Source organism: Prionailurus bengalensis, chromosome D3 (genome assembly GCF_016509475.1).
Source record: "Prionailurus bengalensis isolate Pbe53 chromosome D3, Fcat_Pben_1.1_paternal_pri, whole genome shotgun sequence".
In the NCBI taxonomy this organism is placed as follows: Eukaryota; Metazoa; Chordata; class Mammalia; order Carnivora; family Felidae; genus Prionailurus; species Prionailurus bengalensis.
In genome coordinates this window covers 75,383,412-75,411,265 of record NC_057356.1, presented here as the reverse complement: position 1 = coordinate 75,411,265, position 27,854 = coordinate 75,383,412, and the positions used below count along the sequence as shown (strand labels likewise).

At 38.9% G+C, this 27,854-nt stretch overlaps 1 protein-coding gene across 9 annotated transcripts in view; it reads right to left on the bottom strand.

Annotated features, from left to right (window-relative positions):
• The window catches only part of WDR7 (WD repeat domain 7), a 360,496-nt gene extending 332,843 nt beyond the window's left edge, over positions 1–27,653 (bottom strand). For 3 of the 9 annotated variants that reach the window (XM_043558946.1, XM_043558954.1, XM_043558952.1), the window contains exons 1-3: positions 26,975–27,088; positions 12,228–12,307; positions 3,900–4,071 (exon numbers count right to left, since the gene is read on the bottom strand). In XM_043558946.1, the coding sequence (XP_043414881.1) occupies positions 3,900–4,058 (159 nt within the window). In that variant the 5' untranslated portion in view covers positions 4,059–4,071; positions 12,228–12,307; positions 26,975–27,088. Of the gene's footprint in view, positions 1–3,899; positions 4,072–9,958; positions 10,068–12,227; positions 12,308–20,014; positions 20,020–26,974; positions 27,089–27,279 lie in introns of those variants that run through there. The other 6 variants (XM_043558947.1, XM_043558953.1, XM_043558955.1 and 3 more) reach the window with 4 other exon arrangements.
• Between the last annotated feature and the right edge of the window lie 201 nt (positions 27,654–27,854).

Sequence of the window (27,854 nt, the reverse complement as noted above, 5' to 3'; positions counted from 1 at the left end):
TTTATTTTTAAATCTCCTTGAACTTTTTTTTTCTTTCTACTACCTAAGATACTATAATTACCATTCACTAAATAAAACCTTATTATGTGCAAGTACTGTGATAACTGTTTAATATGCATTCCTTCACAGAATCCTCAACCTTGTGTGGTACACCATATTTTAAATGTGGCAAGACTTAGGCTCAAAATGGTCAAGTAAACTGCCCAAAGTCACACAGCGAGATACTAGAGCAGCCAAGGTTCAAGCCACGTTTGCCCAACTCCAAAGGCCAAGCTCTAACCATAACGTTTTACTTCTTTCTTCAACAACGAGGATGATACTATTCTCAGAAAAGATCTGTTTTCCTAACAGAATGGAAGCTTTAAGAAGACAGGAATCAGTCTCATAAATATCCTGTAACTTTTATAGGTAGTGGAGCTTTACAAATATTGCTTATAAGAGACAGTATCTACATCAACAAGTTTCCTCCTTTACTCTGATCACCATCTGTCTAGATACTCACTAGGTTGTCTAAACTGCTTCTACAATTTTCCTCGGACATTTTATTACCACCATGTTAGACCAGGCTGCACTTTTTCACAGATAAAAGGAGATCAAGAGGTAGATGGCACAAATTTAGCTACAGTTTTGAACCCTTTCCTAGAAAAAGAAGAGAAGACACCAAGACTTCAAGAAAAGACACTCTGTGCCTCCCCCAGCCATGTTACATTTCTTCTCATTGGCCCTTCATCAGCATAAAATAGCTGTTACAGCACTCTCAACAATAGCCAAATTATGGAAAGAGCCTAAATGTCCGTCAACTGATGAATGGATAAAGAAATTGTGGTTTATATACACAATGGAGTACTACGTGGCAATGAGAAAGAAAGAAATATGGCCCTTTGTAGCAACATGGATGGAACTGGAGAGTGTGATGCTAAGTGAAATGAGCCATACAGAGAAAGACAGATACCATATGGTTTCACTCTTATGTGTCTTATGTGGATCCTGAGAAACTTAACAGAAACCCATGGGGGAGGGGAAGGAAAAAAAAAAAAAAAAAAGGTTAGAGTGGGAGAGAGCCAAAGCTTAAGAGACTCTTAAAAACTGAGAACAAACTGAGGGTTGATGGGGGGTGGGAGGGAGGGGAGGGTGGGTGATGGGTATTGAGGAGGGCACCATTTGGGATGAGCACTGGGTGTTGTATGGAAACCAATTTGACAATAAACTTCATATATTGGAAAAAAATAAATAAATAAAAAATAAATAGCTGCTACAAAGTATGACACTAAAGATCGTCCACATATCTCAGACACAATAACCAAGCCAATTTTTATTTAGCCTTCATTTTCCCTGGGTAAATAGTCCAATTCCCTTAATGTCTTTCAAAAGATACACTTCTCTCCTAGCCCTACCCCCCCACGCCCATTTCTTACTCCCCCCAGTCACTTTTCTCCCTCTTACTTGAACTTAAATAAATATAACACTACAGTAAAATCTATGCAAAAAAAAAAAATAGTGAAAGAATTGTTTCTAAGCTCTCATAAGTAAGTCTTATTGCTTGTAATCATTCCAGTAAAACGTGGTATGATTTTTTTTCTCCTCACGACTTCACTGCTGATTCATATTTAGTTTACTACCAATCCTGAAGGTGTATCACATCCTGTAATTCTTCTCTCCAGCTACTTTCCAACATGTACACCCAGCCTTTACATGTCATCTAAGTGTACACATCGTTTTTCCAGTTCCAGTGGTTCTGTGCCTGGGTGTGTACTGAAGAACAACAAAAAGGTGGCGCCACACAAAAACGCACACACCGATGTTCACAGCAGCATTATTCAGTATGGCCCAAAGCGCAAATAACCCAAATGTCCGTCAACTGGTAAGTTAAATTTAGTACACCCATACAATCGAATATTATTTGACCACTTAAAAATGTGAAATATAGGGGTGCCTGGGTGGCTCAGTCAGTCGAGCGTCCGATTTCGGCTCAGGCCATGATCTCACGGTTCGCAAGTTCGAGCCCCACATTAGGCTCTGTGCTGACAGCTTGGAGCCTGGAGCCTGCTTCAGATTGTGTGTGTGTGTGTGTGTGTGTGTGTGTGTGTGTGTGTGTCTCTCTGCCCCGCCCCTGCTTGCACTCTCTCTCTCTCTCTTTCTCTCAAAAACAAATAATCAGTAAAAAATAAATAAATAAATAAATAAATAAATAAATAAAAACAACAATAATAAATTAAAAAAATAAATAAAATAGGGGCACCTGGGTGGCTCAGTCAGTTGTGCATCTGACTTTGGCTCAGGTCATGATATCATAGTTCATGGGTTTGAGCCCCCATGTCAGGCTCTGTGCTGACAGCCTGGAGCCTGGAGCCTGCTTCAGATTCTGTGTCTTCCTCTCTCTCTGCCCCTTCCCTGCTTGCCCTCTGTTTCGCTCTCTCTCAAAATAAATAAACTTATTAAAAACTTCTTTAAAAAAATAAAATAAAATAAAATAATAAAATAAAAATATGAAGTATTGATACATGCTACAACACAGTAAACTCTGAGATTATGTATGCTAAGTAAAAAAAGCCAGTCACACACACAAACAAAAACACATATTATTCCAGAATCTGAAATGTCCAGAATAGGGAAACCCACAGAGGAGTTACATATGGGACACGGGACCATTTATCGTATCAAATTAACGTCCTTATGTACATTGCACATTGCAAAACGAGACAGAAAAACAGATCAGTGGTGGCCTTGGGAGGAAATGGGGGTATTAGGAATGACAGCTAAAGAGTACAGGGTGCATTTCTGAGGTAATGCAAATGTTGTAAAATTGACTGTGGTAATGTACACTTTATTTTTTTAATTTATTTAAACTAAAAAACAAAAACAAGAAAAGTTCACCCACTTCTCCCACCCCCACCCCCGGCAACCACCAATCTGTTCACTATGAGCTTCATTTTTTAAGATATATGTATTTTTCAGATTCAACATGTAAGGGAGATCATAGAGTTATTTGTCTTTCTCTGTCTGACTTATTTCACTTGGCATGATGCCCTTTGAGGTCCATCCATGTCGTCCCAAATGGCAGGATTTCATTCTTTTTCATGCCTGAATAATACTGCATTGTGTGTGTGTGTGTGTGTGTGTGTGTGTGTGTATATATATATATATATATATATATATATATATATATATAACACAACTTCTTTAAGAGAGTGAACTATATGATTTTTATCTCAATAAGGCTATTACAAAAAAAAAAAAAAAAAAAAAAAAAAACCTCAACTTGTTTGCCCTATATTCCATGCCACCTACCACCCCATTTTCTCTGTTACCCTTGACAGAAAAAAATCCCTGGGGAAAATTATCAGAGAGGGAGATGAAAAATATGAGGAAAAAAGGAAAATAAACCCTGAGGTGTTATCCCAGAATTGGAGGTATCAGTGTGAACTCTGCATGCGTATCCCCAACTCCTACTTCCCTGGCCTGTCCACCGAGAAGGCCTCGAACCACAGCACATTGAGCGCTCCATAGTAAGAATGATAAAACGTAATAAATACAATCAAATTTATGCTTTATAAAAAGTTTTGCTCTCTTCGAGACATTCACCTTAGAAGGTATAAATGTTCAAAATCGTTTTTTAATACCTTTCTGGAAACTTCCTTCAGTATGAATAAAAATCTTTTGATAAATCTTAAATGTAACCTATTAACCCACTTAGGGTAGACACAACTGAAAATAGCCAAAAGGCAGCAGAAACCAACTCTGATGAATAATACAAATTAACAATCTACATAATAATAATTTTAGTCACAACACATTTCACAGAAAACATGTTATGAGGCCAAATATTATTCTGGGACTGTTGTTTTCGATTAAGAAGCTCCTTGATTCTAAAAAATACAATATCCATTTCAAATACTCACTTCCAATTCTACTGAGAGATCCCAGAGACATATTTGTCCATCATGGCATCCAGTTACAATCGTGGTCCCGTCGTCTGTTAAAAGTACCGCTGAGATGCAATGTGTTGGTGCTTTGCGACCCCAAAGAACAATGGGTAGGACAAGGCTGTTTCCTGCCATTGTGTTTTCAAACCTAGAAACGTCATAAGAATAATGTCAGATATTATATTATTTCCTTCTAAAACATATACATTTGTATTATGAAGCCAACTTGAACTTCCTGAGTGCCAAGATTCTCATATATATACGACACATCATATATACGACATCATATATACGACACACATAAAGGACAATACATAAAATTCCATTATATATATAAAATATCTCAATTCTCACAATAAATCATGCAGCAAGTACTATTATCACTTCTCTTTCACAGATACAGACAGTGAGTCACAAAGAGTCACAAGATGAAAAGCGAAATAATGGAGCCCAAATCAAAACCCATGAAGCCTGACTTCAGATGCTGTCATCTTATTCATTCTGCTATGCTACCAATGACAAGTGAGGTCTGTAAATCTTGTCAGGTCTCCAAACCAGTAATAAATAGCGATGTTCAAGAAAAAGGTTGTTTCACTGTGTGCTAAACATTAAAAAAGGTATGCTCAGGGGTGCCCGGGTGGCTCAGTCGGTTAAGAGTCCGACTTCAACCCAAGTCATGGTCTCATGGTTCGTGAGTTCAAGCCCTGCATCCGGCTCTGTGCAGACAGCTTGGAGCCTGGTGGCTGCTTCGGATTCTGTGTCTCCCTCTGTCTCTCCCCCACCCCCCAAAATAAACATTTATACACACACACACACACACACACACACACACACACACACACAGAGTATGTTCAAAGGAAAACTCATTCAACTGTATTTATTATGTCTCAAGATCATGAATGTCTTTTATTGTAACTTCCGACACTTGAGGGAAAAAGGATTTCTCTTTAAACTCATTTCTGCATAATAAAAATTTAGTTCTGGTAAAGGGGTTCAAATTTGAGATGAATAATCAATTAAATAGTGTATGTGGGAGTATACCTTTGGCAGGACAGCACACATACAGGGAATTATTCCTTCACATGACAAAATCAAGATCTAGTTGGTGAAACAACTAGATTTAAGTGTTATAAACTTGTGTGGCTAAAAACTTAAATACTAGTTCAGAGAAGTTAAAAAGAAATGAAGAATGGACTAATCAAAGAGGGCTCCACAGAAGACAGAAGACTCCACCAGATCTTATGAGACACTAGCGGGTCACCTACAGAACTGACAAACGATCAATCAGAAATGGTCACTGTAGTGATTTTTTCTGCCCCCAATTTTTAAGTGACAACTGATATGTGTGTAACTATAGACTCTTTAGAATGCTAAGATTGTGCTGTCTATGCTGACAGCTCAGAGCCTGGAGCCTGCTTCGGATTCTGTGTCTCCCCTGCTCTCTGCCCCTCCCCCACTCACACTCTGTCTACCTCTCTCAAAAATAAACATTAAAAATTTAAAAAAAAATACATGACTCTTATCAGTTTGTGCACCCCCAAAAAACTTCATCTTTTGTTACAAGTAAAAGGTATGCATTTAAGAAAAAAATTCCAAGTTCACTTCCTATTAATAAAACCTTATACATATCATTTTCACCATTTCATAGGCTACCATGACATAATTATTTCCATATTTCTTTTTTTAATTTCCGTATTTCTACTTGATATTATAAAATGAAACAAAGCACTGAACCAATTTTAATAAATTTGGTACAGCATGTTCCTGGCTGAAAAACATACCCAACAATGACTTTTTCAAAAAGGGAATCTGGAAGGAATTCATTTCTCCATGGTGACAACATTCAGTATTAAATTATATCACCCAAAGATTTCTCTCAGTTAAATAAGCTCACAGCATCAAATGCAATATGTGAAATCTGAAGAGAACATCATTTCTCTAGATATTTGAGGACTTATATCCAACGCATACTGCTTTGCTTAAAGAAAATGCAAACACAGAGACTAAGGACTAAGGAACATGTATGCTATGGGGAGATGTGCCTGCTCTGATGCAACAGAACAGGAAAGAACATTCTGGTATTCAGGTGACAAGGCACTCAAGGAAACCTAGAAGAACAATGCAATTTCAAAGCCCTTAAAACAAGTGAAAATGATCATCCATAACATGATAAAGATATATATTTTAGAACACACATCAATCTCTAACTCAGCTTCTCCAGAAATTATTAAAATAATTACAAAAATCCCCCACATTCTCACAGAAATCAAGAACTGACAGTCGACCAGAATCTGAGAGGAATTCTCATTAAGGGCAATGAAGGGATTTTCATAAAGAACCGGATCAGTTTCCTACAGTTGCCATGACCACAAACTGAGTAGCTTAAACAACAGAATTTATTGTCTCATCGTTCTTGAAGCTAAAAGTCTGAAATCAGGTAGAGGTAGGGTTGACTGTCAAGAGAAGGATCTGTTCGAGGTCCCTCTCCTTGGCTTGCAGAAGGCCATCGTCACGCTCTTACGGCATTCTCCCTGTGTATATGTCCAAATATGTTTCTAATTAGGACAGCAGTCATATTCGTTTAGGGCCTACCCCAATGACCTCCTTTTAAGTTCATTACCTCCATAAAAACCCTATGTCCAAATGAAGTCAAATTCTGAGGTTTTGGAAGTTAGAATTTCAACATCTGAATTTTAGGGGAACACAACTCAACCCATAACCGGGATATGTTCTTTTAAAAGAATTTTATAATACTAAAATTAATCAATCAAAAAGCAATGCTCTCTCCCTCTCAGGAAATAATGGTAAAGAACTTCACTATGGGCATCTGGGTGGCTTGGTCGGTTAAGGGTTGACTTCAGCTCAGGTCATACCCTCACGGTTCATGGGTTCAAGCCCCATGTCAGGCTCCACACTGTCAGTACAGACCTGCCCCTCCCCCACTCATGCTTTCTCTCTCTCTCTCAAAATAAATAAACTTAAAAAAGAAAAAAGAAAAACTTAACTACATCTTTTCCAGGGGATATTACATCAGCTAGTTAACTGCTCATTTGAGGAATAATGTAAGAAGTTCTGTCTGACCAAGGTAAAGAGTTACCATCTTATGTCTTATGTTGGGGGTGGCGGAAGGAGGTGGGGTGCAGCAGGAACCGGATTCCAAAATTCACTGCTGTATTTTCAAAAAAATTACACTAACCTGTCCTGACCCATAGGTATATATGCCCTGTCAAAGGTCCTTAAATTATGCGCAATGCTATTTCTTGGCTGGTACACTAAAAGATCTAAATAGAAAGTATCTGTTAAGTGAAATATTTAAAAGGTAAATAATCATAAAGAAGACCTGAAATGAAACATGAACCCGCAATGGATATCACAATCAGTAGCTGCTATTGATACGTCCTTGCTGCTGGGACTAGGGCAGTTCTGAATAAACAGAGACAACTTCTAAATAAAGAATAATTAATCAAAAGGACCTGGTGACCAATTGGAAGATGGTATTGAAAAAAACAGAATACAGGGGCACGTGGGTGGCTCAGTTGGTTGAGTGTCTGACTCTTGATTTTGGTTCAGGTCATAATCCCAGGGTCATAAGATTGTGCCTTGTGTAGGGCTCTGCACTGAGCATGGAGCCTGCTTGAGATTCTCTTTCTCTGCCCCTCTCCCCCACTCTCTTGCTCGCGCTCCCTCGCTCGCTCTCTCTCTCTCTCTCTAAAAAATAAAATCAAGAAAAGAACAATACAATATCAGAACATGTCTGGGGCAGTGGGTGCGGGGAGAGGGGTGAGGGTGAGAGGACGAGGAGAAGAGACAAAGTCTTATTTAGGACTCATGTGGAGAAGTGGATTTGTGCTCCTGACTTTCAGAACACTCTTAATGTTAAAACCTCCTAGACACAAGGGTATTAAATCGGAGTTGGGGGCAGACTGTGGAGAAGTGGGTTTGGGGGAATGTTCAAAAGCTGGAGGCAGAGAAGACTGTCAGGGACATCTCAACACTGGCTCTGTGATCTCACCCCAGACGTGGAGACATCCTCACTGATGCTGCATTAATTCAAAAAATTGGAGAGCTCAGGCTTTACAGAATTTCTCGAACTCTAGACTGGACTTTTTGTTACATAGGATAAATTAACTTCCACTTATTTAAGGCCACATTTTTCAAGTTTTGTTACACATAAATGTACAATTTTCCTGACTGCACACTCAGATACACTACACCCCCAAAGTTTGTAAGGATAACATCCATGGCATACATGATGTGGTAAGAAGAATGACAAACAATTGCATAAAGGAAAAATCTTAAGGCCCCTAAAAGTGCGGGGGGAGGAGGGTTTGTTGGGGGCAAGAAGGGGACAAGGAGACAAATACAACCATCATCCTGTGGCCAGGCCCCTTCATACACTAGTAGAAGATAATTAAAATTCATCATCAGTTGACCAACACGTGAAAGATGAACTTGGATGGTTTAGATACGTCACTGTAAAATGTATATATGTTTCGGTTTCATATAAGTCCAATATGTAAAAGCTAATCCTGCTTAATTTCTAAGAGAATTCAAGAAATCTCCACACCAAAAGAACACATAAATATTTCCTTTCAGCACTGAAATTTGCTAGTTCTTACTTTCAAGATTCCTTTGGATATTCCTTTGGGTCCTCTTAACTTCCACACAAATTTAAAAATCAGCTTGTAAATGTCTGCAGAAAAGTCTGGTGAGATTACGACTAGAGCTGCATCAAATTCATGTATCAATTTGGGGAGCACTGACTCCTCTAGTTGCAATGAAATACTACTAATGCAAAGCTGTATTCTAAAGCAATCTTACTTCTTAAAGGGAGATACTGTCAAAGCAGCACATGTGGCTTTTTAATGAGATTCCATCACTCTTATTTTTCAATATAAATTAGATCCAATTAATTTGGACCTTGTTGGTCCAACAAGGTTAACCAGACAAAATTAATTCTTAACAAAAGAGAAAATCAAGTAGAAATCAAATAATTTGTGTGTCTCTCTCCTAAAAGGTTCTGAATTCTTCCTATCACTTTTCTGAGAGAATAACACTTTTCTTCTAGAAAACAAAAAGTTTCATAAAGATCAAACTGATGGTTACCAGAGGGGAGGAGGGGAGGGAGGTGAGTTAAACAGGTGACAGGGATTAAGGAGTGCCCTTGTGATGAGCACCAGGCGTTATATGTAAGTGTTGAATCACCATATTATACACCTGAAAATAATATTACACACTATGCTAACCAGAATTTAAACAAAAATTTAAAAATAAATTACATGGAAGAACAAAAAAAAGTCTATTTTCTCCTTAAAAATACTAAATGTATCTACTCACCTATGAGAAGACAAAAACACTGTGAGGTATGTGAAATATATATATATATATATATATATATATATATATATATATATATAATTAAATGCCATACATGCTAAGCTGGACATGTACCTAATAATGTATGAATACACTTTTAATTTAATTTTGAAAAACAACAAGTATTCTTACTTTTTTAGGGTATAGTAACATACTCTCCACTGAAACAAATTATTCTTCAATCATAGGTAATTTTTCCTAAGAGCTTACAATTTCCATTAGCATACACAACAAACACATTCTATTTATGACAACTTGAGAGACTACAAGATCTTAACTTGAATTTTTTTTTAATGTTTATTCATTTTGAGAGGGGGGGGGAGGGGGCAAAGAGAGGAGAGAGAGAGAATCCCTAGCAGGCTCCCTGCCCTCCACGCAGAGCCTGACACAGGACTCGATCCCACAAACTGTGACATCATGACCTGAGCCGAAATGAAGAGTCAGTTGCTTAACCAACTGAGCCACCCAGGGGCAACTCACCTAACTTGAATTTCTGAATCAAAGAAAAGACATATTCAATTCCTTAAAACCTAGAAATCTTGCTATGGTGTAATAATTAAGCAACAAGAATTTCTTGAACATCTACTGATCTAGCAGATGCTTTCAATAATTAAGTCACTGGTATTTATTTAATAACCTGGGCCATTTTAGAGACTTACCTTAAACTAAGACAGACAGTCTTTGCCTTCCATGGTACTTGCCACTTGCAACCAAACCGATGGATGTCCTGTGAATTACCTAAACTTTCACATAATCCTCAATCATTATACCATAGACCTCTGGGCTTTCAACATTTTTTTTTCTCTCATGCTTTTTGGTGTAATAAAGTCTTCTAGATCTACTTGACCCTATACTGTGTGAGTATATAACTTAAATGAAAGAAAAGAAGAAGAAAGAAAGCGAACCAAGGAACAGGATGAGGAATCTTCAGTTCATTATATGAGCAAACTGTGTGAACATTCTTAATACAAATAAATATATACAATAGCCAACTTGACAATAAATTATATTTAAAAAAAGAAATATATATAAGAAAAAAATGATAATCTCGTTCCATCAAAAATATAAATGCTTCAAAACATTTTGTCTACTATCTTAAAAATCTAATAAAAGTGAAACTTTAGAAAAGCCACTAAAAGCACTAATGAAATAATGTGAAATAAAGGATAACAAGGCTTATATCACAGACAAGTATTTCTAAGAAGGATTAACTGAGAGTACCACTTGGTAACAAGTGGTAACCTAGTTCTAAGCAACTGATTAAAACAAAAAATGGGCAATCAGCCATGACCTAGCCATGTAATTAGGTAGGACACAGGAATCTAAGTTTGAATTTCTTTAAAATGAGTAACAGACTGGGAACGCAAGCTGGTGCAGCTACTCTGGAAAACATTATGGAGGTTCCTCAAAAAAAACTAAAAATAGAACTACCCTACAACCCAGCAATTGCACTACTAGGCATTTATCCAGGGGATACAGGTATGCTGTTTCGAAGGGACACATGCACCCCCATGTTTATAGAAGCACTATCAACAATAGCCAAAGTATGGAAAGAGCCCAAATGTCCATCAATGGATAAATAAGATGTGGTATATATATACAATGGAGTATTACTCGGCAATCAAAAAGAATGAAATCTTGCCGTTTGCAACTACGTGGATGGAACTGGAAGGTATTATGCTAAGTGAAATTAGTCAGTCAGAGAAAGACAAATATCATATGACTTCACTCATATGAGGACTTTAAGAGACAAAACAGATAAACATAAGGGAAGGGAAACAAAAATAATATAAAAACAGGGAGGGGGACAAAACAGAAGAGACTCATAAATATGGAGAATAAACTGAGGGTTGCTGGAGGGCTTGTGGGAGGGAGGATGGGCTAAATGGGTAAGGGGAATTAAGGAATCTACTCCTGAAATCATTGTTGCACTATACGCTAACTAACTTGGATGTAAATTTTAAAAAATTAAAAATAAAATTAAAAATAAAATATATATGTATATGTAAATAAAATAAAATAAAATAAAATGAGTAACGGATAAGCCAAGACACTCTAAATTGGCACCACACATGACCTAAGAGCAATAAAAGGCAATATAAATCAAGAGTATGCAGTTTTTCAACCATCATCACTCAACCACTCTATTGATTAGCTAATAATCCAGTCTTTGTTTGCAACATTATCATCTGTTGTCTGAAGGGAATTAAATACATTCCAAAAAAGCTTTATATTAAATGGGAATGAAAGTCCTAGAACAGGATTGAGATTTTAAAATTCGTATTTTCATGGAAAAGGCCCAAAACAAAAGTGACTGAACAAATTATTAATCTGACATAGTATTAACTTTAATAGAAATTCTGAATAAAATTATCCAACTCTCCAAAATATTGTGTACAACATATTCATATTTTGTCACTAATATATCAAGGGAAAATGCTGGCTTTCAAATCACAAACAGGTATGTTCTAAGACTAGATACTTCTAGAAAAAGAAGAATATTAGGAACATTCCATTTTCATTCATGTTTCTATCAAAATCAGTGTTAAAATTACATTTAGAGATTGTATATCAAATAAAAATTTTATAGTGATAAAGTTTCACAGCCAAATATCAGAAGTTCCAGAGTCTACACCTCATCCTACCACTAAACATGCAGTCTTTGGTCATATCATTTCTGAGGTTTAGTTTTCTCCCCAACAGTTATTTATAAAATTAATTTTGCATCACTTTGAAGTCAAAAACCTCAAATCGTAAAGAGCAAGGATCTTAGAGGTAAAAATTAAGTCATTTCTTTTGGTTACTTTAATTTCATGTATTTGTCTATTTCACTGAATTTCCCCTATTTCTTAGTTCTGTATAGAAATACAATTGTACTTCAGTCAACAAGAACAAAAATAATCATAATTGAAAGAACTCTGAACTCACAATTAGAAGAACTGTATTCAAATCCTGGCTCTTTTATGGAATTTTGAAAAAGTTACCCCTCTGGGTCTCAGCTTCCCCATCTGTAAAAGATGGACAATAATACCGTCTTTTAGGAAAGCCATCCTAATGATTAAGAGAAAAAAATGCACATAACGCAACTAGTGAAATGCCTAGCACATGGCAGATGCTCAGTAAATACTAATTTTTAAAAAACACAGATTTTCCTACTTCTTCACATTCTTATTATTTTTTTAATACTTTTATTTTATTTTTAAGAGAATGCAAATGGGGAGGGGCAGAGAGAGAAGGACAGAGGATGTGAAGCAGGCTCTGTGCTGACAGCAGTAAGCCTGATGTGGGGCTCAAACTCACAAATTGTGAGGTCATGACCCGAGCTGAAGTCGTAAGCTCAACCCAGGCGCCCCGACTTTTTCACATTCTGCCTCCACATCTACTGGTTTCTTCCAGCAGTGCCATTTCATATTTAATAAAGTTGGATTTTTAATAAGGTTATGATCTTTCAATGACTTCCTGCTATAACCTAAAAGTACCACTGTATAGGTTTGTCAGACACAATTCTATTATCTGCAAATATGACAATTTGGTTTTGCATGACTTCATTAGCAGTAATACTGCAACCTCCTATGTGATACTAAAACAGCTTTTAAATTAAATTCTGTCTCATAATAATAATAATTAGTATATATTTCAGAGAAGCATTTCCCAAGTTTTAATTTTGTGCCTGTATCACGGCATTACAACAGTTGATAATATAGACACAATTCAACTAACCAGTAGAGCATATGCATGAGCAAGCAAACAATTACCATAGAGTGTGATACAGGAGAAATCTCGAGACCCATGGAGACACAAAAGGTGGACATCCTAACCTACACTTTAATGGGTCCAGGAAGGATTTCTGGAGAAATAATGGTGAGAATTAACCCAGGAAGAGGCTGGGGGAATTGCATGTTCTAAAACCCATAGATAAGAAAGCTCAATTCTTTCTTGGCAATGAAAATAGGAGAGGTGGCATTCAGAACACAAAGGCCAAATGATGGCACAAGAAACAACAGGTCAATATGCACCAAATGATAAAGGAGCTGATAAGCCATCTGAAGGAGTGTAGAGTTTTACCTGACAGCAACAGGAAACAGGTCAAGAGTTTGACCTCCGAATTTGCTTTTCAGAAAGATCACTCTAGCTGCAATACAATGAATAGGGATAACACTGTGGGTTTGAAGACAGTGGGGCCGCTGCAGTACTGCTGGTAAGAAATGATGGTACTGACATTTATCACAATCTCTCATTACTTATTTCTGGGCTTTTTTGTTTAACCAACAAACGTCTTCTACTCTCCGCTACTACTCTTTATGCTCGTGTTCCCTAAGATCAGAACCGCGTGTGTGTATTCACCACATAATGCTTAGCATGGTTTCTGCCACATAGGCTGTCTCCAATGAATATATGATGAAGGACAGTAATAGTGAGAATGGCAATAACAAGAGGAATATGAGAGCTATTTTGAAGACACAACAGATAGGACTTGGTGCTCACACCAAGTTGATAGCGACGAGCATGAACTATGAAACAGGCTTCACAGAAAGGTACTACAAGGACAAGAGAAAAGAAAAAGCATTTTGAAATATTAAAAGCCTTCTACGTAAAGGATAAGCACTATTATTACACTACAGATGCCCAGTGAAGTCATTAACAAATTCAGATTCTAATATATGGGACAAATGAGTCTACACTTAACCAAAATAGATTTTGAGAAGGGAGAAGATACTACCAGATTTCACATTAGTCTTGGGCAGGATCAGACTAATGTGACTTAGTGGTCCCATTAAGTAGACAGAGAAGCGACACGCTAAAACTCTGTGACATAGTATAAAGTTTGGATTAACGCAGTGAAAAAACTACAGAGAGGGAAAACAAATATGATGCTATGACAATTAGGCTGGGTGCGCACAAAGAAGAAGCTTAGCTAAAATTATGAGTTTTGAAAGAAAAAGAAAATACAAGACGATACAGAAGAACAATAAATCATGGGGTTTGATGCAATATGTAAGGCTAGAGGCAAGAAAAAGACCTATTTTCTAGGCAGAGTGATGAGGAAAGAGGGAGGAAGCGAGCGTGACAGGAGGGAGGAAGGGAAGTGATAAATGAGGCAGAAGGGGAACAGACACCTAATCTGATCTCAAGAAATTTTAAGTCAGAGAATATTTTCATAAAATGGCACCAGAGAATTCAACAGAAAGTGTTCCACAGGAACAACAAAAGTGCAAGCACCCTTTGCCTATATCAGTAAACCAAAACTTTGCAAAAGTTGAGGAAAATGGGTCTACTTCCTGCTGCTTTGCTTGTTGTTTTACATTTAAGCAGTTATAAAAGAAAGACTTTTATAGTTGACCAAAAATAAATAAATAAGTAAACTGGCTTCCTGATTTAGAAATGGAGAGAATATAGCTCATCTGCCATCTAACAGTTTTTATTTTGGTGGATATTCAGATACATTGGCCACTTTCTCAAAATCACATGGCAAACTGAGCTCACAGGCATACACAGACCTCCCGATTCCTAATGAAATACTCTTCACTATTCTATACTGTCTTCACTTGCCACAGACTTCCATATACCAGAAAACGTCATTCTTCACTCAACTTGGTTAATCAATGTGTTTTACTAAATCACGTTAATCAAAAGTAAGTAGAACTGTAATATTTATGAACAAAATGATACGATGTCGGGGCTCAGCAGCATATAGAGGGAGGAAGGAAATGCCCTAGCCAAAAAGGACATGTTTTACCCAAGCTCTTACCCCCTTCCCCTGGGACAGCCCATATCCAATGACTGATCGATTCAGGGATATAAAAACCAGGTCCCCTCGTATCCATTCAGAATAGCCCTAAAGGGTCATTCCATCTTCAGAATTCCCCTCACCCCCCTCCCACCCCCCCACGGGGTCAACTGAGATTCCACTAAGACTCATCATAACTCAACTTCTCCCTTTGGCAGAACCCACTTCCTGTCCTTCCTTTCCCTGGATGTTGATACCAAGAGCACTCCCTAATAAACCTGAGGGCGAATCTCCATCTCAGGGTTTGCTCACCAGGGAACCCAGCCTATAAAAATGAGTGTTGAAGTTCTTTTTAGTACAAGAGGGTTCATGACATTACTTGATTTGTTTGTGTTTAAAATTGTCTCTAATTTTTAAAAATTGTTTCTAATGTCTATTTATTCTTGAGACAGGGAGAGAGAGACAGAGGTCATGCAGGGAAGGGGCAGAGAGAGAAGGAGACATGGAATCCAAAACAGGCTCCAGGCTCTGAGCTGTCAGCACAGAGCCCGAAGCAGGGATCAAACTCACAAACTGTGAGATCATGGCCTGAGCCAAATGAAGTCAGACGCATACCCAACTAAGCCACCCAGGTGCCCCAAATTTTCTCTCATTTTTAAAGGGTACATAGAAAAAAATTTAATGTCCACCAATCAAGAGATTAAATTATGATAGAGCCTTACAATGGAACACTGCAGTGTGAGATATGAAATAATCTCCAAAATATATAGCGGGAGATAAAGACACAGTGTAGTGTTTAAAACACACTCCCATTCTGGGCTTTAAAAGGAAGATATATGTATGTGTATCTATATACATGTATACATGCATACATATGCATACAACATTTAGAATAATTCTGTAATGATACCAAACCAAAAATAAACAAAAAACACAATGACAACTATCTATGAAGAAGGAAATTAAGAAGAGGCTACATTGAGTGGGAATCCTAATTCTCAAGATAAATTCATTGGTCTTAAAGTTTTCCTTTGGCTACTTCACTGTATTCCAAAATATAGCTTAATAAATAACGAAATAAAATGGCCCTGACTCACCAGTTTCTTTTGTTTTAATGATGCACGTGTGCATACATGGAGTTCCCAAAAAATGTTTAACAAGAATCTATCTGTAGTGTACAATCTTTCAAATCCTAGTTCTTCTCTGCTGTGAGCGCTCTGTCCCCAAACCCATGAATCACTACTTCTGCAAACATATTTTCAGTACATGTTCTATATACGGGCACATAATACTTACGGCTTTATGTGTAATTTGTTTAGAAAGTTGTAATCTGGGGCACCTGGGTGGCTCAGTCGGTTAAGCGTCCGACTTTGGCTCAGGTCATGATCTCACGGTCCGTGAGTTCAAGCCCCGCGTCGGGCTCTGTGCTGACAGCTCAGAGCCTGGAGCCTGCTTCAGATTCTGTGTCTCCCTCTCTCTCTGACCCTCCCCCATTTATGCTCTGTCTCTCTCTGTCTCAAAAATAAATAAACATTAAAAAAAATATTAAAAAAAAAAAGAAAGTTGTAATCTGTGTTCCTCAAGGGTAAGCCCGCCACCTTTGCTATTTAATCATCACCAAGCAAACTTCATTCTACTGGGATCTGCAGTGGCTCACCAACACTAAGAAGAGCTCCTGACATCTACTACTGGTCAATATGTACTTATTGAATGAATAAACAGAATAACGATACCTAGCATTTACTAAGCTCTGTTTGCCAAGCAAGAGAAGACCCTTTTTTTGGTAAATTGAACTCCTTCTGGACTCTTTCAAGAATCTTACTCCCTTAGTCATCCTCTACCTGTCTACCATTTTAATGTCCACTAAATTAGCCTTTGTCCTTCTAACATGTTCACATGTCATCTTTATCCAACACACCTTCCCTTGTTACTGACGCCTGGTTGTAAATCTAGTTCTCTCTGTCATTCTAATTACAATCAACATTTTGAAACCTGTGGTCTTTGACTCCCTGTTTCCCTTTCCTCACTACAAAAGGTCTCAGGTATTCGAGTTTCTATCCACAAACAGGATCTAAGGACTCAAGAGCTCCTTCTACATGAAGAGATCAACGATTTCTCTGACACTCCAGGGCAGAACTCTCCAGTACTAACAGAGAGAAGCAATGCCCTGGACAGACGTGAGGAAAGAGAGGCTGCTTTGACAATAATGTACTGTTGACACCTATTCTTTCCATTCTTTCTAAATCCAACCAATTTTATTCAGTTCTTACAGTCTTATAAAGCTGCTGGTTTGACATGGCCGATCACTTGCTAATCCTCAACCGTCTCTCTTCGGTGTCTGGTTCAGTTCTCCCACAATTATCCTCTATCTTGTCAGCTTTCTTCTGCCTAGATATATGAAGGCATAGAAAGCCCTAGGAAGAATTCAAAGGACAAGGGAAGATCTCATATCTGTTTTTCATTGGATTTGGACTATTTAATTTGATTTTTCTTTTAATAAAAACCTTAGGATGAAATTTACTTTTCCCCTTATGATCCAACTTTTTACTATGAAAAATTTCAAAGGTACAAAAGGTTCAAAAAAGAGTATAAAACTCACTCAACGAATAATATTGTACCATATTTCCCTTGTCAACATTTGTGTATGTATGTACCTACATACATATTCTTTTTTGCTAAACCTTTTGAAAATAACCTACACACATTATGACAATTCACCACTAAATAATTTAAAATATACAGCTTAAAAATAAAGACGATTGTCCTTCATAAACACAATCCCATTATCACAATCACCATTATCAACACCATAATAATTCTCTAATAGCATCTATAATCCAGCCTATATTCAAATTACTTCAGCTGTCTAAAAAATGTTTTTTGTAACTTCTTTTAAACCAGTAAATATTCAAGTTGTATGCATTGCATTTGGTTGTTATGTCTCTTTGGTCTTTAGTTCTAAAACAGTCCCAACTTTGTTTTTTTCATATTAATTAAAAAAAAAAAAAAAAACGAATTGCTCATAAAATGTTACACATTTTAGATTTGTGTGATTTTTTTTTTTCTCATGTCATTTAGCTTGTGTCTCTATCTCCTATTTTTCCATAAACTGGAATTTGAACCCAAAGACATCACTAGGCTCAAGTAAAACATTTTGGGCAAGAATACTTCATAGATGACATCGTATACACTTCATGGTACATCACCACAGGAGGCATGTAACATCACATTGTCCTACACCATTTGATTAAGGTACTGACTACCAGATATCCCCACTGTAACTATTTTTTCCTCCTTTAAAACCATCAATAACCTATGGAGTGATGTTGTGATAAGACCATGCTGTTCTGCGATATCACATATAACACTGATATCTCATGTGATTTCTAAAGCTATAAAACAGGACAACATGTGAAAAATCGAGTATGAGATCAATGTTAATTTCTCTACATTGCTTTTTAAACTCTCGGGAGCGCCTGGGTGGCTCAGTCAGTTAAGTGTCTGACTTCGGCTCAGGTCATGATCTCGCAGTTTGTGAGTTCGAGCCCAATGTCGGGCTCTGTGCTGACAGCTCAGAGCCTGGAGCCTGCTTTGGATTCTGTGTCTCCCTCTCTCTCTGTCCCTCCCCCCCTCAAAAATAAACAAACATTACAAATAAATTTTAACTCTGAAATGCAAAAGCAAGGTGTATTTCTATCCCAGGAACACGGGCATTTTCAGAGGAGAGCCAATATCATCTCAGTCTGTGTACTTCCTGTGTGCCAGGCAGGCCCCCTGAGACTTACAGAACAACAAACTCAAATTCTCTCTCATGAGAATGGGCACACATGAACAGCCTACACTACCCACCTTCTGACGGGGAACACAAGAAACAAGGACCGTAAGCAGCTCAACCTTACTTGCCACAGCTGCAAGGGAAGAAAAAAGGAAAGTCTGTAAAGGTTTATTCAGATTCTCATAGAATATTCCTACTTCACTTGTTAGAAGAGTGTGTTCAAGTCAAATTCACAATATGATGTCATGAAGGAAGTGATTATTAAGACTATGAGTTTTCTTTGTGCTGTGCTTTTGATACCAATTGATTAAAGACTTGGAAAAAACTGAATCAGATCATACTCTTGACTATAAAGCAATAAGACAGCTAGGCCATAAAATGTACTAAGAAATAACTGAGCTGCTTACTCAGAACACTCAGCTTGTCTCTAAACTGACAACATTATACTTTATTATTTGAGTGGCAAGAAACCTACTCCCAATGAACTTGAAACTTAAGGACTGCTGTTTTAAAGGAGTTCCAATATTCTGTTCAAAAGGACATGTGCAATGAGCAGATGGCAACGGAAGACAACACAGTCTTCTTTCTCATTGCAAAACAGCCCTGAGCACATGAGAATCAGGTTTTGAAGAACTGTAGAGCTATCTGGTCAAAAATACATCACAATTTTTTAAATGATTCATAGACGTTGAGGCATGAGTCATTTTCTAAATTTCTACAGCTGCCATCAGGATGTCTGAATTCAACTTCTGCTCTATCACCAACCCGCCTCGGTTTCAAGAGCTACGATTAAGCTAAAGCAAACGATGCCCATCGAGCCCCTAAATTTTAGGCAACAGGGACCCCATTTGGTAGAACCCAATCTCTCCTCTAATCTCACCTGCCTCTCGGTTATTCCTACTTTTTTCCCTCATGTTGCCATCAAAACTAAATTGAGCACTGAAGTTTTTCACTGTTCATAAATTAAACGACCCAGAAGTAGAAACAAACATGCTGCCCCAAACTGGAAGTTGAATTGCCACGTTATTCTGGGGACTGGTGAAGTATGCTGAGTAAATACGATGATTTGACAGTCATTCTGGCAAGGGACGGTCCCAGCTCCTGCATTTACTAACTACAAACCTTAAGGAAATATGTAACCTCTCTCCAAGTCAGAATGCCCTCATTCGTAACATTACCCTTTTCCTTAGAGACCACAGAAAAGTGTTCTACCTGTCACAACTGCTCTTGACAAGGTCACGAATGACCTCTCCATTATTAAATCCAATGTCAAGTCCGAATCTTCATCTTTCTTGACCTACTAGCAGCATTTGGCATAGTTCATACTTCCTCACCCTTAAAACACTTCTCTTTGCCTCCAGGTCTTCATTCCTTCCTGACACCTCTCGAGCTTCAGTCTCTCATTTTCCCTCATGTTTGACCTTTAAATGTTGGCATTCCAAGAGCTTAGTCCTCGCACTTTTCTGGCAACCCTCCTTCCCTTCCTTCCTCCCTCCTTCAATGATCTCACCAAGCCTCATGGCCTAAATACCAACTACCCATTGGCAATTCCTAACTTACAGCTTGAGGCTGTCTTCTGACTCCACACTCACATATCCAACTTCCTACTCAACATTTCCCTCTGGATAGCCAATTAGCTTCTCAAACTTGACCTGTTCAAAAGTGAGTCCCTGGTCTTCTTGCCCAAACCTGTGCCTCCCACAATCCTCACCATCTCCGTTGACAGCAACTCCATTTTTACAGCTCCACGGGCCAAAATCCTGGAATCATCTTTGAGTCTCCCCTCACATACATTCCACACCCCACACCATCAGAAAAAAACCACTACCGGTAATACCTTCAAAGTACTCTATCCGGAGCCATAAGACTCCTCTACACCTTCACTACCACCACCCCACTCCAAATCACTGGCATCTCCCACCATGAATAACACAATAGCCTCTCAACTGGTCCCCCTGTTTTCCTGTTGCAATCTCAACAGAGCATGCAGAATGACGCTATTTTTTTTTTTTAATCATATCGCATCACGAATCTGCTTGGAATTCTTCCCATGACTTCCTGTCTCGCTCAGAGTAAAAGCCAAATTATACAACTGCCCATCCTACATGAATGAGGCTGCTGTTGTCTCCCATGCTTTCTCTTCATCCGCTCTTGACTCTTTCTTGGTTTTCTTCAACTCATCAGGCAGGGTCTCATCTCAGAACAGTGTCCCCCAGGCAGGTCTTCAGGGCACACTCCCTGACCCCCTTCAGGTCTCTTCTCAGCGAGCCCTTTCCCAACTAACAGAAATGACAAAATCTACCATCCTAACAGTATTTTATCCCGTCTCTCCAGAGCACTTACAATCCTTTAACATACCAGACGTTTTGCTTATTTCTCTTCTGGCTCTCCCACTATAATGTAAACTTGAAAGTGATGATTGATGTTTGTTTTGTTCTACACTGTATTTCCAGTGCCCAGAGTTTCTGCCACGTAGCATGCACCCAAATACTTGTTGAATACACGAACAAAGAAGTGAATAAAGTATATTTGCTTTGGCTTAAAAAAGAGTTGTATCCATCAGCAAATGAAAATACGTCTTGATTTTACATGCTCTGGATTTCACTGAAGAGTTGCTAATCAATTAATTTTCTATAATAATTGCAACAATTAATACAAGTCCCCCTAGTCAAATCCCTGCTAACATACTGTTTTTCCTCAGCTGCAGGCTGTTCCTCTTCTATTCTATCTGTGACACATACACAACCAGACATGTCGTAGGACCCATGCAGCTAATTAGCTGACACGGTTTAATCACTACTACACTCACGAAGGCCTGTTAATGAGTCAGAAAACTGTTTCTTAAACTAAGTAAAGTGATCTTTTATTAGTGTGAACTTTTCACTCCCCCTAATGGTGGTTTTTACTGTTTGTTTATATTTGAAATGTTTAGAAAAAAGAAGGGCCCTTAAGGAAGACAGCCAAATAAATAACTTGAATGTGAGAACAGAAGGTAACTGGCACACTCTATCAGTCTGTTATCACTGACATATATTAACCACCAACATTCAGAAAGAAATATGTATGTGCAAAACGCTAGTAAAATACCTTCAGTGAGCTTGAAAGGTCATAAATTACAAGTGCTAAGCTGAATGGGAGACAGTAGTTAAAAAGTCATGTATTTCCAGTAATTTTCTATTCTAAAAGAGCCTGCAGAATAACCATTGGCACTTGAGCAATTTTCTCTGCCCTAAACTGACCAGTGCCCTAACTTTTTATTATTCCATCATTTTCTGACTTCCATTAACCCAAGCAACTATCAGCCAAAACAAAACAAAACAAAACAAAACAAAACAAAACAAAACCTACATGTTCATTAAACATCACCAACACATTTTGGAAAAGATGCCTAATTTTATTTGAAGTGTTTGATATTTCATGAATACAATATATATGTTAATAGAAAAGAAATAAAAACTCCACTTGGCCAAGGACTTTCTGAATATAGTCATGATGTAGGACTTCTTCCAACAAAAATTTTTGTGGTCTTCTCAGCAAAGTAGCTTTAAGTAATCAGATACAGATCAAGGCAAATGAACCACAAGCACAGGGTTCAAATTCGAAGTTGACATCATAATCATATCATCTGTAAGTAGGGACATAAGGTATCCTCACTGATAACAGGATTTCACTGGCCGTAGGAAAACTCTCAGTTGGTTCTGCCTGTGATCAATGGCATGCACATAGCTAAGACCATGAACTCTTTATAAAGTGCAACAATGAAGGGGACAAAATGGGAACGAACCTACAAACTTCACTAACCCCATACTTTTTTTTTTTTTAACGTTGTTTTTTGTTTTTTCTTTTTAAGACAGAGAGAGACAGAGCATGAACAGGGGAGGGGCAGAGAGAGAGGGAGACACAGAATCTGAAGCAGGCTCCAGGCTCTGAGCTGTCAGCACAGAGACCAACATGGGGCTCGAACCCACAGACTGTGAGATCATGACCTGAACCGAAGTCGGATACTTAACCAACTGAGCCACCCAGGCGCCCTAGAGTTATCCCTACACATCTAAACAGCTAAAATAAAAATATAGTGATAATACCAAATGCTGGCACGGCTGCAAAGAAACTCAATCCCTCATACACGGCTGGTGGAAATGTTAAATGGTGTAGCCACCCTGGAAAACAGTTTGGCGGTTTCTTCACAAACTAAACTTACACTTATCATACCACCCAGCTATCACATTCCAAGGCATTTATCCCAGAAAACATGAAACTTTACATCCAAACACACACAAAAAAAACTGTACAAAAATGTTCATAGCAGCTGTATTTGTAATAGCCCAAAACTGGGAACAGCCCCAACGTCCCAGGGAATGGTTAAACAAATTGAGGTACATATATACCATGGAATACTACTCAAATTATGCAACAATTTGGATGAATCTCAAAAATTACCTCATGCAACAATTTGGACGAATCTCAATCTCAAAAAGCTTTCTGTTGTGTAATTCCATTTATATGGCACTCCTGTACCAATAAAATTATAGCGATGGAAAATTGATTAGTGACCAGAGGTTAGGGATTGAAGGGAGATGGATTTGACTAAAAAGGTATAGCAGGAAGGAGATCTTCATGATGAAGACATAGTTCTCTACCTTGATCACAGTGCCAGTTACAGGTATGTACACGGGTGATCAAATGACATAGAACCATGTTCAGGCATTGCACCAATGTCAATTTCTGGGTTTTGCTATTGTACTGTAGTTGGATAAAATGTAACCACTGGGGGGAATTGCCTGAAGTTACATAAAATGTAACCATTGGGGGAAATCAGACCTCTCTGCACTATTTTTGCAACTGCCTGTGATCTACAATTATTTCAAAACAAGACTAAGAGAAAATGGGAAGAATTATTCATGTAGAGAAAGAAAAATAATACAAAGCATTGTGTGAAAGCCATATATTACAGCAAGAGCAAAGAAATAAACCAAAGGATCAGAATAGAGTGTTCAGAGTATGTAAGAGAACTCGTTCTACAATAAGGGTAGCATCCCTTGTGTAAGGGGAAAAGAGAGAATGCTTCTAGGAAAACTGGCACACTACATGGAAAATAAACTGGATCTCTTCCTTGTGACATTAAAAAAAAAAAAAAAAGACTGGATGCACTAAAGACCTATACATTTTAAAGAAAACTATAAAGTTAGTAGAACATAAGAGTAACTTTATGACATTAAAACTTAGGGAAACACTTCTCAAAACCCCCGAAGCACAAACCAGAAGCCAATTTTTTTCCAATCTGATTACATCAAAATTGAAGATTTCTGTTCAATGAAACCCATCAGGAAAAATGTTACAGACAAATGATAGAATAGAAACAAGAACACTCAAAATATTTTAAAGACCAGTATCTAGGAAATACAAGGAATTTCTGCAGATTAACAAGGAATGAAACCTCAAAGTAAAAATGAGAAAGAGATGAACAATTTTACAAGAGGGAAAATACACATGAAGAAATGCTCAAACTCCATAGTAACAGTGAAATGTAACTTAAAATGAGATTTTACTTTGTATCAATTAGTGCCAGGAAAAACTAGGACACTGGATAACACTAAGCATCCAGGGAGATCCAAGGACACAGAAACGCTCAAGAACTTTCTGCACGAGTACAGACCATTGCAGTTTGTTCTGGAACACAATCCAGCAGTCCTTTGATAAAACATAGGAATGCAGAATGCACTATGATCCAGAAATCACATTCCTGGATACAGATCTCAAAGAAAGCATCATAAGGGCGCTTGGGTGGCTCAGTCAGTTGAGCATCTGACTCTTGATTTTGACTCAGGTCACGAACCTAGGGTCGTGAGATTGAGCCCGCATCAGGTTCCATGCTAAGCATGGAGCCTACTTAAGATTCTCTCTCCCTGCTCCTCTTCCCTGTTCTCAATCTCTCGCGCTAAAAAATAAAAATGAAATAATAAATAATAAAAAAGAAAGCATCATAGAGGTCTCAGATGTATGTTTATTATACAGCATTGTCTGTGGAAGAGGGAAAATAAAGGTAAAATGAGTATCCACAAATGGGAGAGCAGATTGATAACCTGTAGCAGATACACTCTCTGAAACACTCTGCAACAGTCAGATGCAAGGGACAGTGACACGAATAGCTCTTTAAAATGTGGTAAGAAGGTGGGGCGCCTGGGTGGCTCAGTCCGTTGAGCGGCTGACTTTGGCTCAGGTCATGATCTCACAGCTCACGAGTTCGAGCCCCGCGTCAGGCTCTGTGCTGACCGCTCAGAGCCTGGAGCCTGCTTCGGATTCTGTGCCTCCCTCTCTCTTCCCCAACCCACTCGCATTCTGTCTCTGTCTCTCTCTCAAAAAATAAACATTAAAAAAAAAATTTTTTTAATGTGGTAAGGAGAAAAAGTTTCAATTTACGATATGATACAGCATATATGATATATAATATTTAATATATAACATGATACCCCTAAAAATTAAAAATGTGGGCACCCAAGACAATATATACTTAATAACACCTACAAACAGAAGGATACGTATCACACATGCTAAAATGGCTTCCGACGGGTTGATGAACAAGGGAACGGGGTGGGAACTGGAAATAAAGGACAATGATTGGGAAAAAAACAAACCAGGAGACACACCTTGAACAGCCAATGATGATCAGTGAATTGAGAATGATTCATTCAATCCTCTGCACCTGAGGTCCAAAACAAACTTTAAGGGCTCATACCTAACAGAGCACCCTACTAAGGCTCAATGCTCTCATGACAAAGGCATTAAAACTAGCTCACTACTTTCAAGTTTTCAACGTTAAGCCCGTTACATGGATAAACCACTCCACTTACATTGCTTCAAAACAGAACTTATATCCAGGATAGAAATAAAAGGAAATTGTAAGATACAAGGCTCACTACTCAAAATTCAAGTTCCTTCGATGATACTCAAATAAAGCAAAGCCCAGTCCTTTAGATTTACTTAATCACAAGATCTTTTAATATTTAGCTACGTATAGGTGGCAATAAGAAAAAATAAAGTGTATAGTCTAGTTTTGTTAGGTAGAGCTCTGGACTGTTTTTAAAATACAGACATTTAATCAAATGAATGTCTCCGTAATAATCTCTTGTTGAAATTAATGAGGGATTTACCATCTATGTACGTTCTGTTTTCCCAATTTGAAATAATTAAGACCTGTTATTTTCACTGAAATCAAGGAAGTTTTTGATTCTTTGTAAATTAAGGTATTTCAATACATTATTTTTCCCTTTAAACCGGCTTCCACCTCCACTGCCACAAGTAGCTTATAAAGCAAGAAAATTTGTATGTTACACCAAAATTTCAAGTCAATCAATTTCTCTTAGACAACATGTGATTCTTGCCATCTTATCCATAAAGTCCTAAGCAATATCATCTGAAAGAGTCATACCCTGCTTTTTTTGGCTTACGGCAAATGTTACTGTGAAAGCAAGCTGTAGCTCTCAATGAATCCTAAAATCAGCAGCATCCCAAAATTGCCACCGCGGTCAAGACGCAACCGTACCTGCCATAATTTCAAACTATAAGAACAAGCAAATTCTGCCTAGAACCTCAGAAACTGCCAAAGCAAGTGAGTCAAAACATAAAAGTAAAGTTTCGAATCAAAGGCAGCGTTGACTCCAAACATACAGAACGCTGGGACCCAAAAGTAAGTGGGAGTAGCAGGTATCCTTAGACCAAGTCCGATGGCAAAGAACAAACTAGAGAGGAGTACCGATAGGTCAGCAGAGACCGTGCTTACCCCCAAAGCAAGCACATTACCCAAAAGCACCGTCAGTAGCCACCCACCCATCATCACAAACCACCTCACTCCGTTTACATTGCCAGTGCGGGCAGGGAGGTCCCATCTCATGACCAAAGCCAGTGTCACCAAAAGCAAATGTCATACACCAGGCCAAGGAGCCCCAAAGACCCCAGGCAAAACCCCCGCTCCAGGCAAACGCGCCTAGCTATGGGCCTGAACCTGCAAGCTCGGCAAAGAACAGAACTTCCATCAGCAGCGCTCGAACAGCTGGCGCCGCCCACGTTCAGAACGGGCTGTGACCCTTGACCCCCGGCCGCCGACCTCCACGTCGCGGGCACATCCCACGCCGGGGGAACGTTCCCCCTGGGGTGGCTGGAAAGCCCCCTTACCTGTCACAGCTTCATCTCATGCCCCGATGTTGTCTGTCCCACCGCCCGCGGGTGCCCCAGCAAAGGCGGACAAGGCGAGAACGTTCTGTGGGGAGGATGTGGGGTGCTCAAATCAGCGTAGGCAAACCTTTGGGGACCGCAACCCGAGCCCAGCCGGCGTGTCCCCACCGAGGCTGCAAGGCGCCGTTGCCGCCGCCGCCACCGCCGCCGCTGCAGTAAATCAGCTGACACCCAACTGCCGTGACTTTCGCTGCAACTGTCGCAAAAATGAGGGGGAGGGAAATGATCATCATTTCCATACTTGCCTGGCCTAGGCTGGAGCCGGTGAAGCTGACCGCGTCACCATGGAGACCGAACGGAGGCTAGGGTTGTCGACTCTGGGCAAAGAGTGCGCGGCCGCCATTTTGGTCGTGGGAAGTCTGGTCTAGGCTCTCATCTCGCCTCCAATTCCCATGCTGGGAGGACCAAGATGGAGGGAAGAATGAAATAGCAAGTCTAGGTGTTCCCAGGCTGTCGCAAGTTTACTCTTCCGCCCCCGAGACTCGGTCCAGACACTTAGAAAGTGTTAGCTCTGGAATTTGGTTACTGTTTCCTTCTGACCTCGAACTCAGCTGTTGCCCACGACGCAGAGGGCCAGAGGAGGAACTCTGCTGCTCGGCTACGGAAGTCTGACCTTGTGCAACATTCCTGTAGAGGAGAGGGAATGAATGTACACCGTGTGGGCGGTTGAGCCTAGTGGAGCGTGAGATCTGCATTCACAGAGGCTTGTATTGGGATCCCGGGTGCTCCACTGCACACTCTTGATGTCATCTGGGGCATGATGCTGCTTCTCTTTATTCTCCTCTATGTCCCCACATAAAAAAGTGGGCATAATAATCTC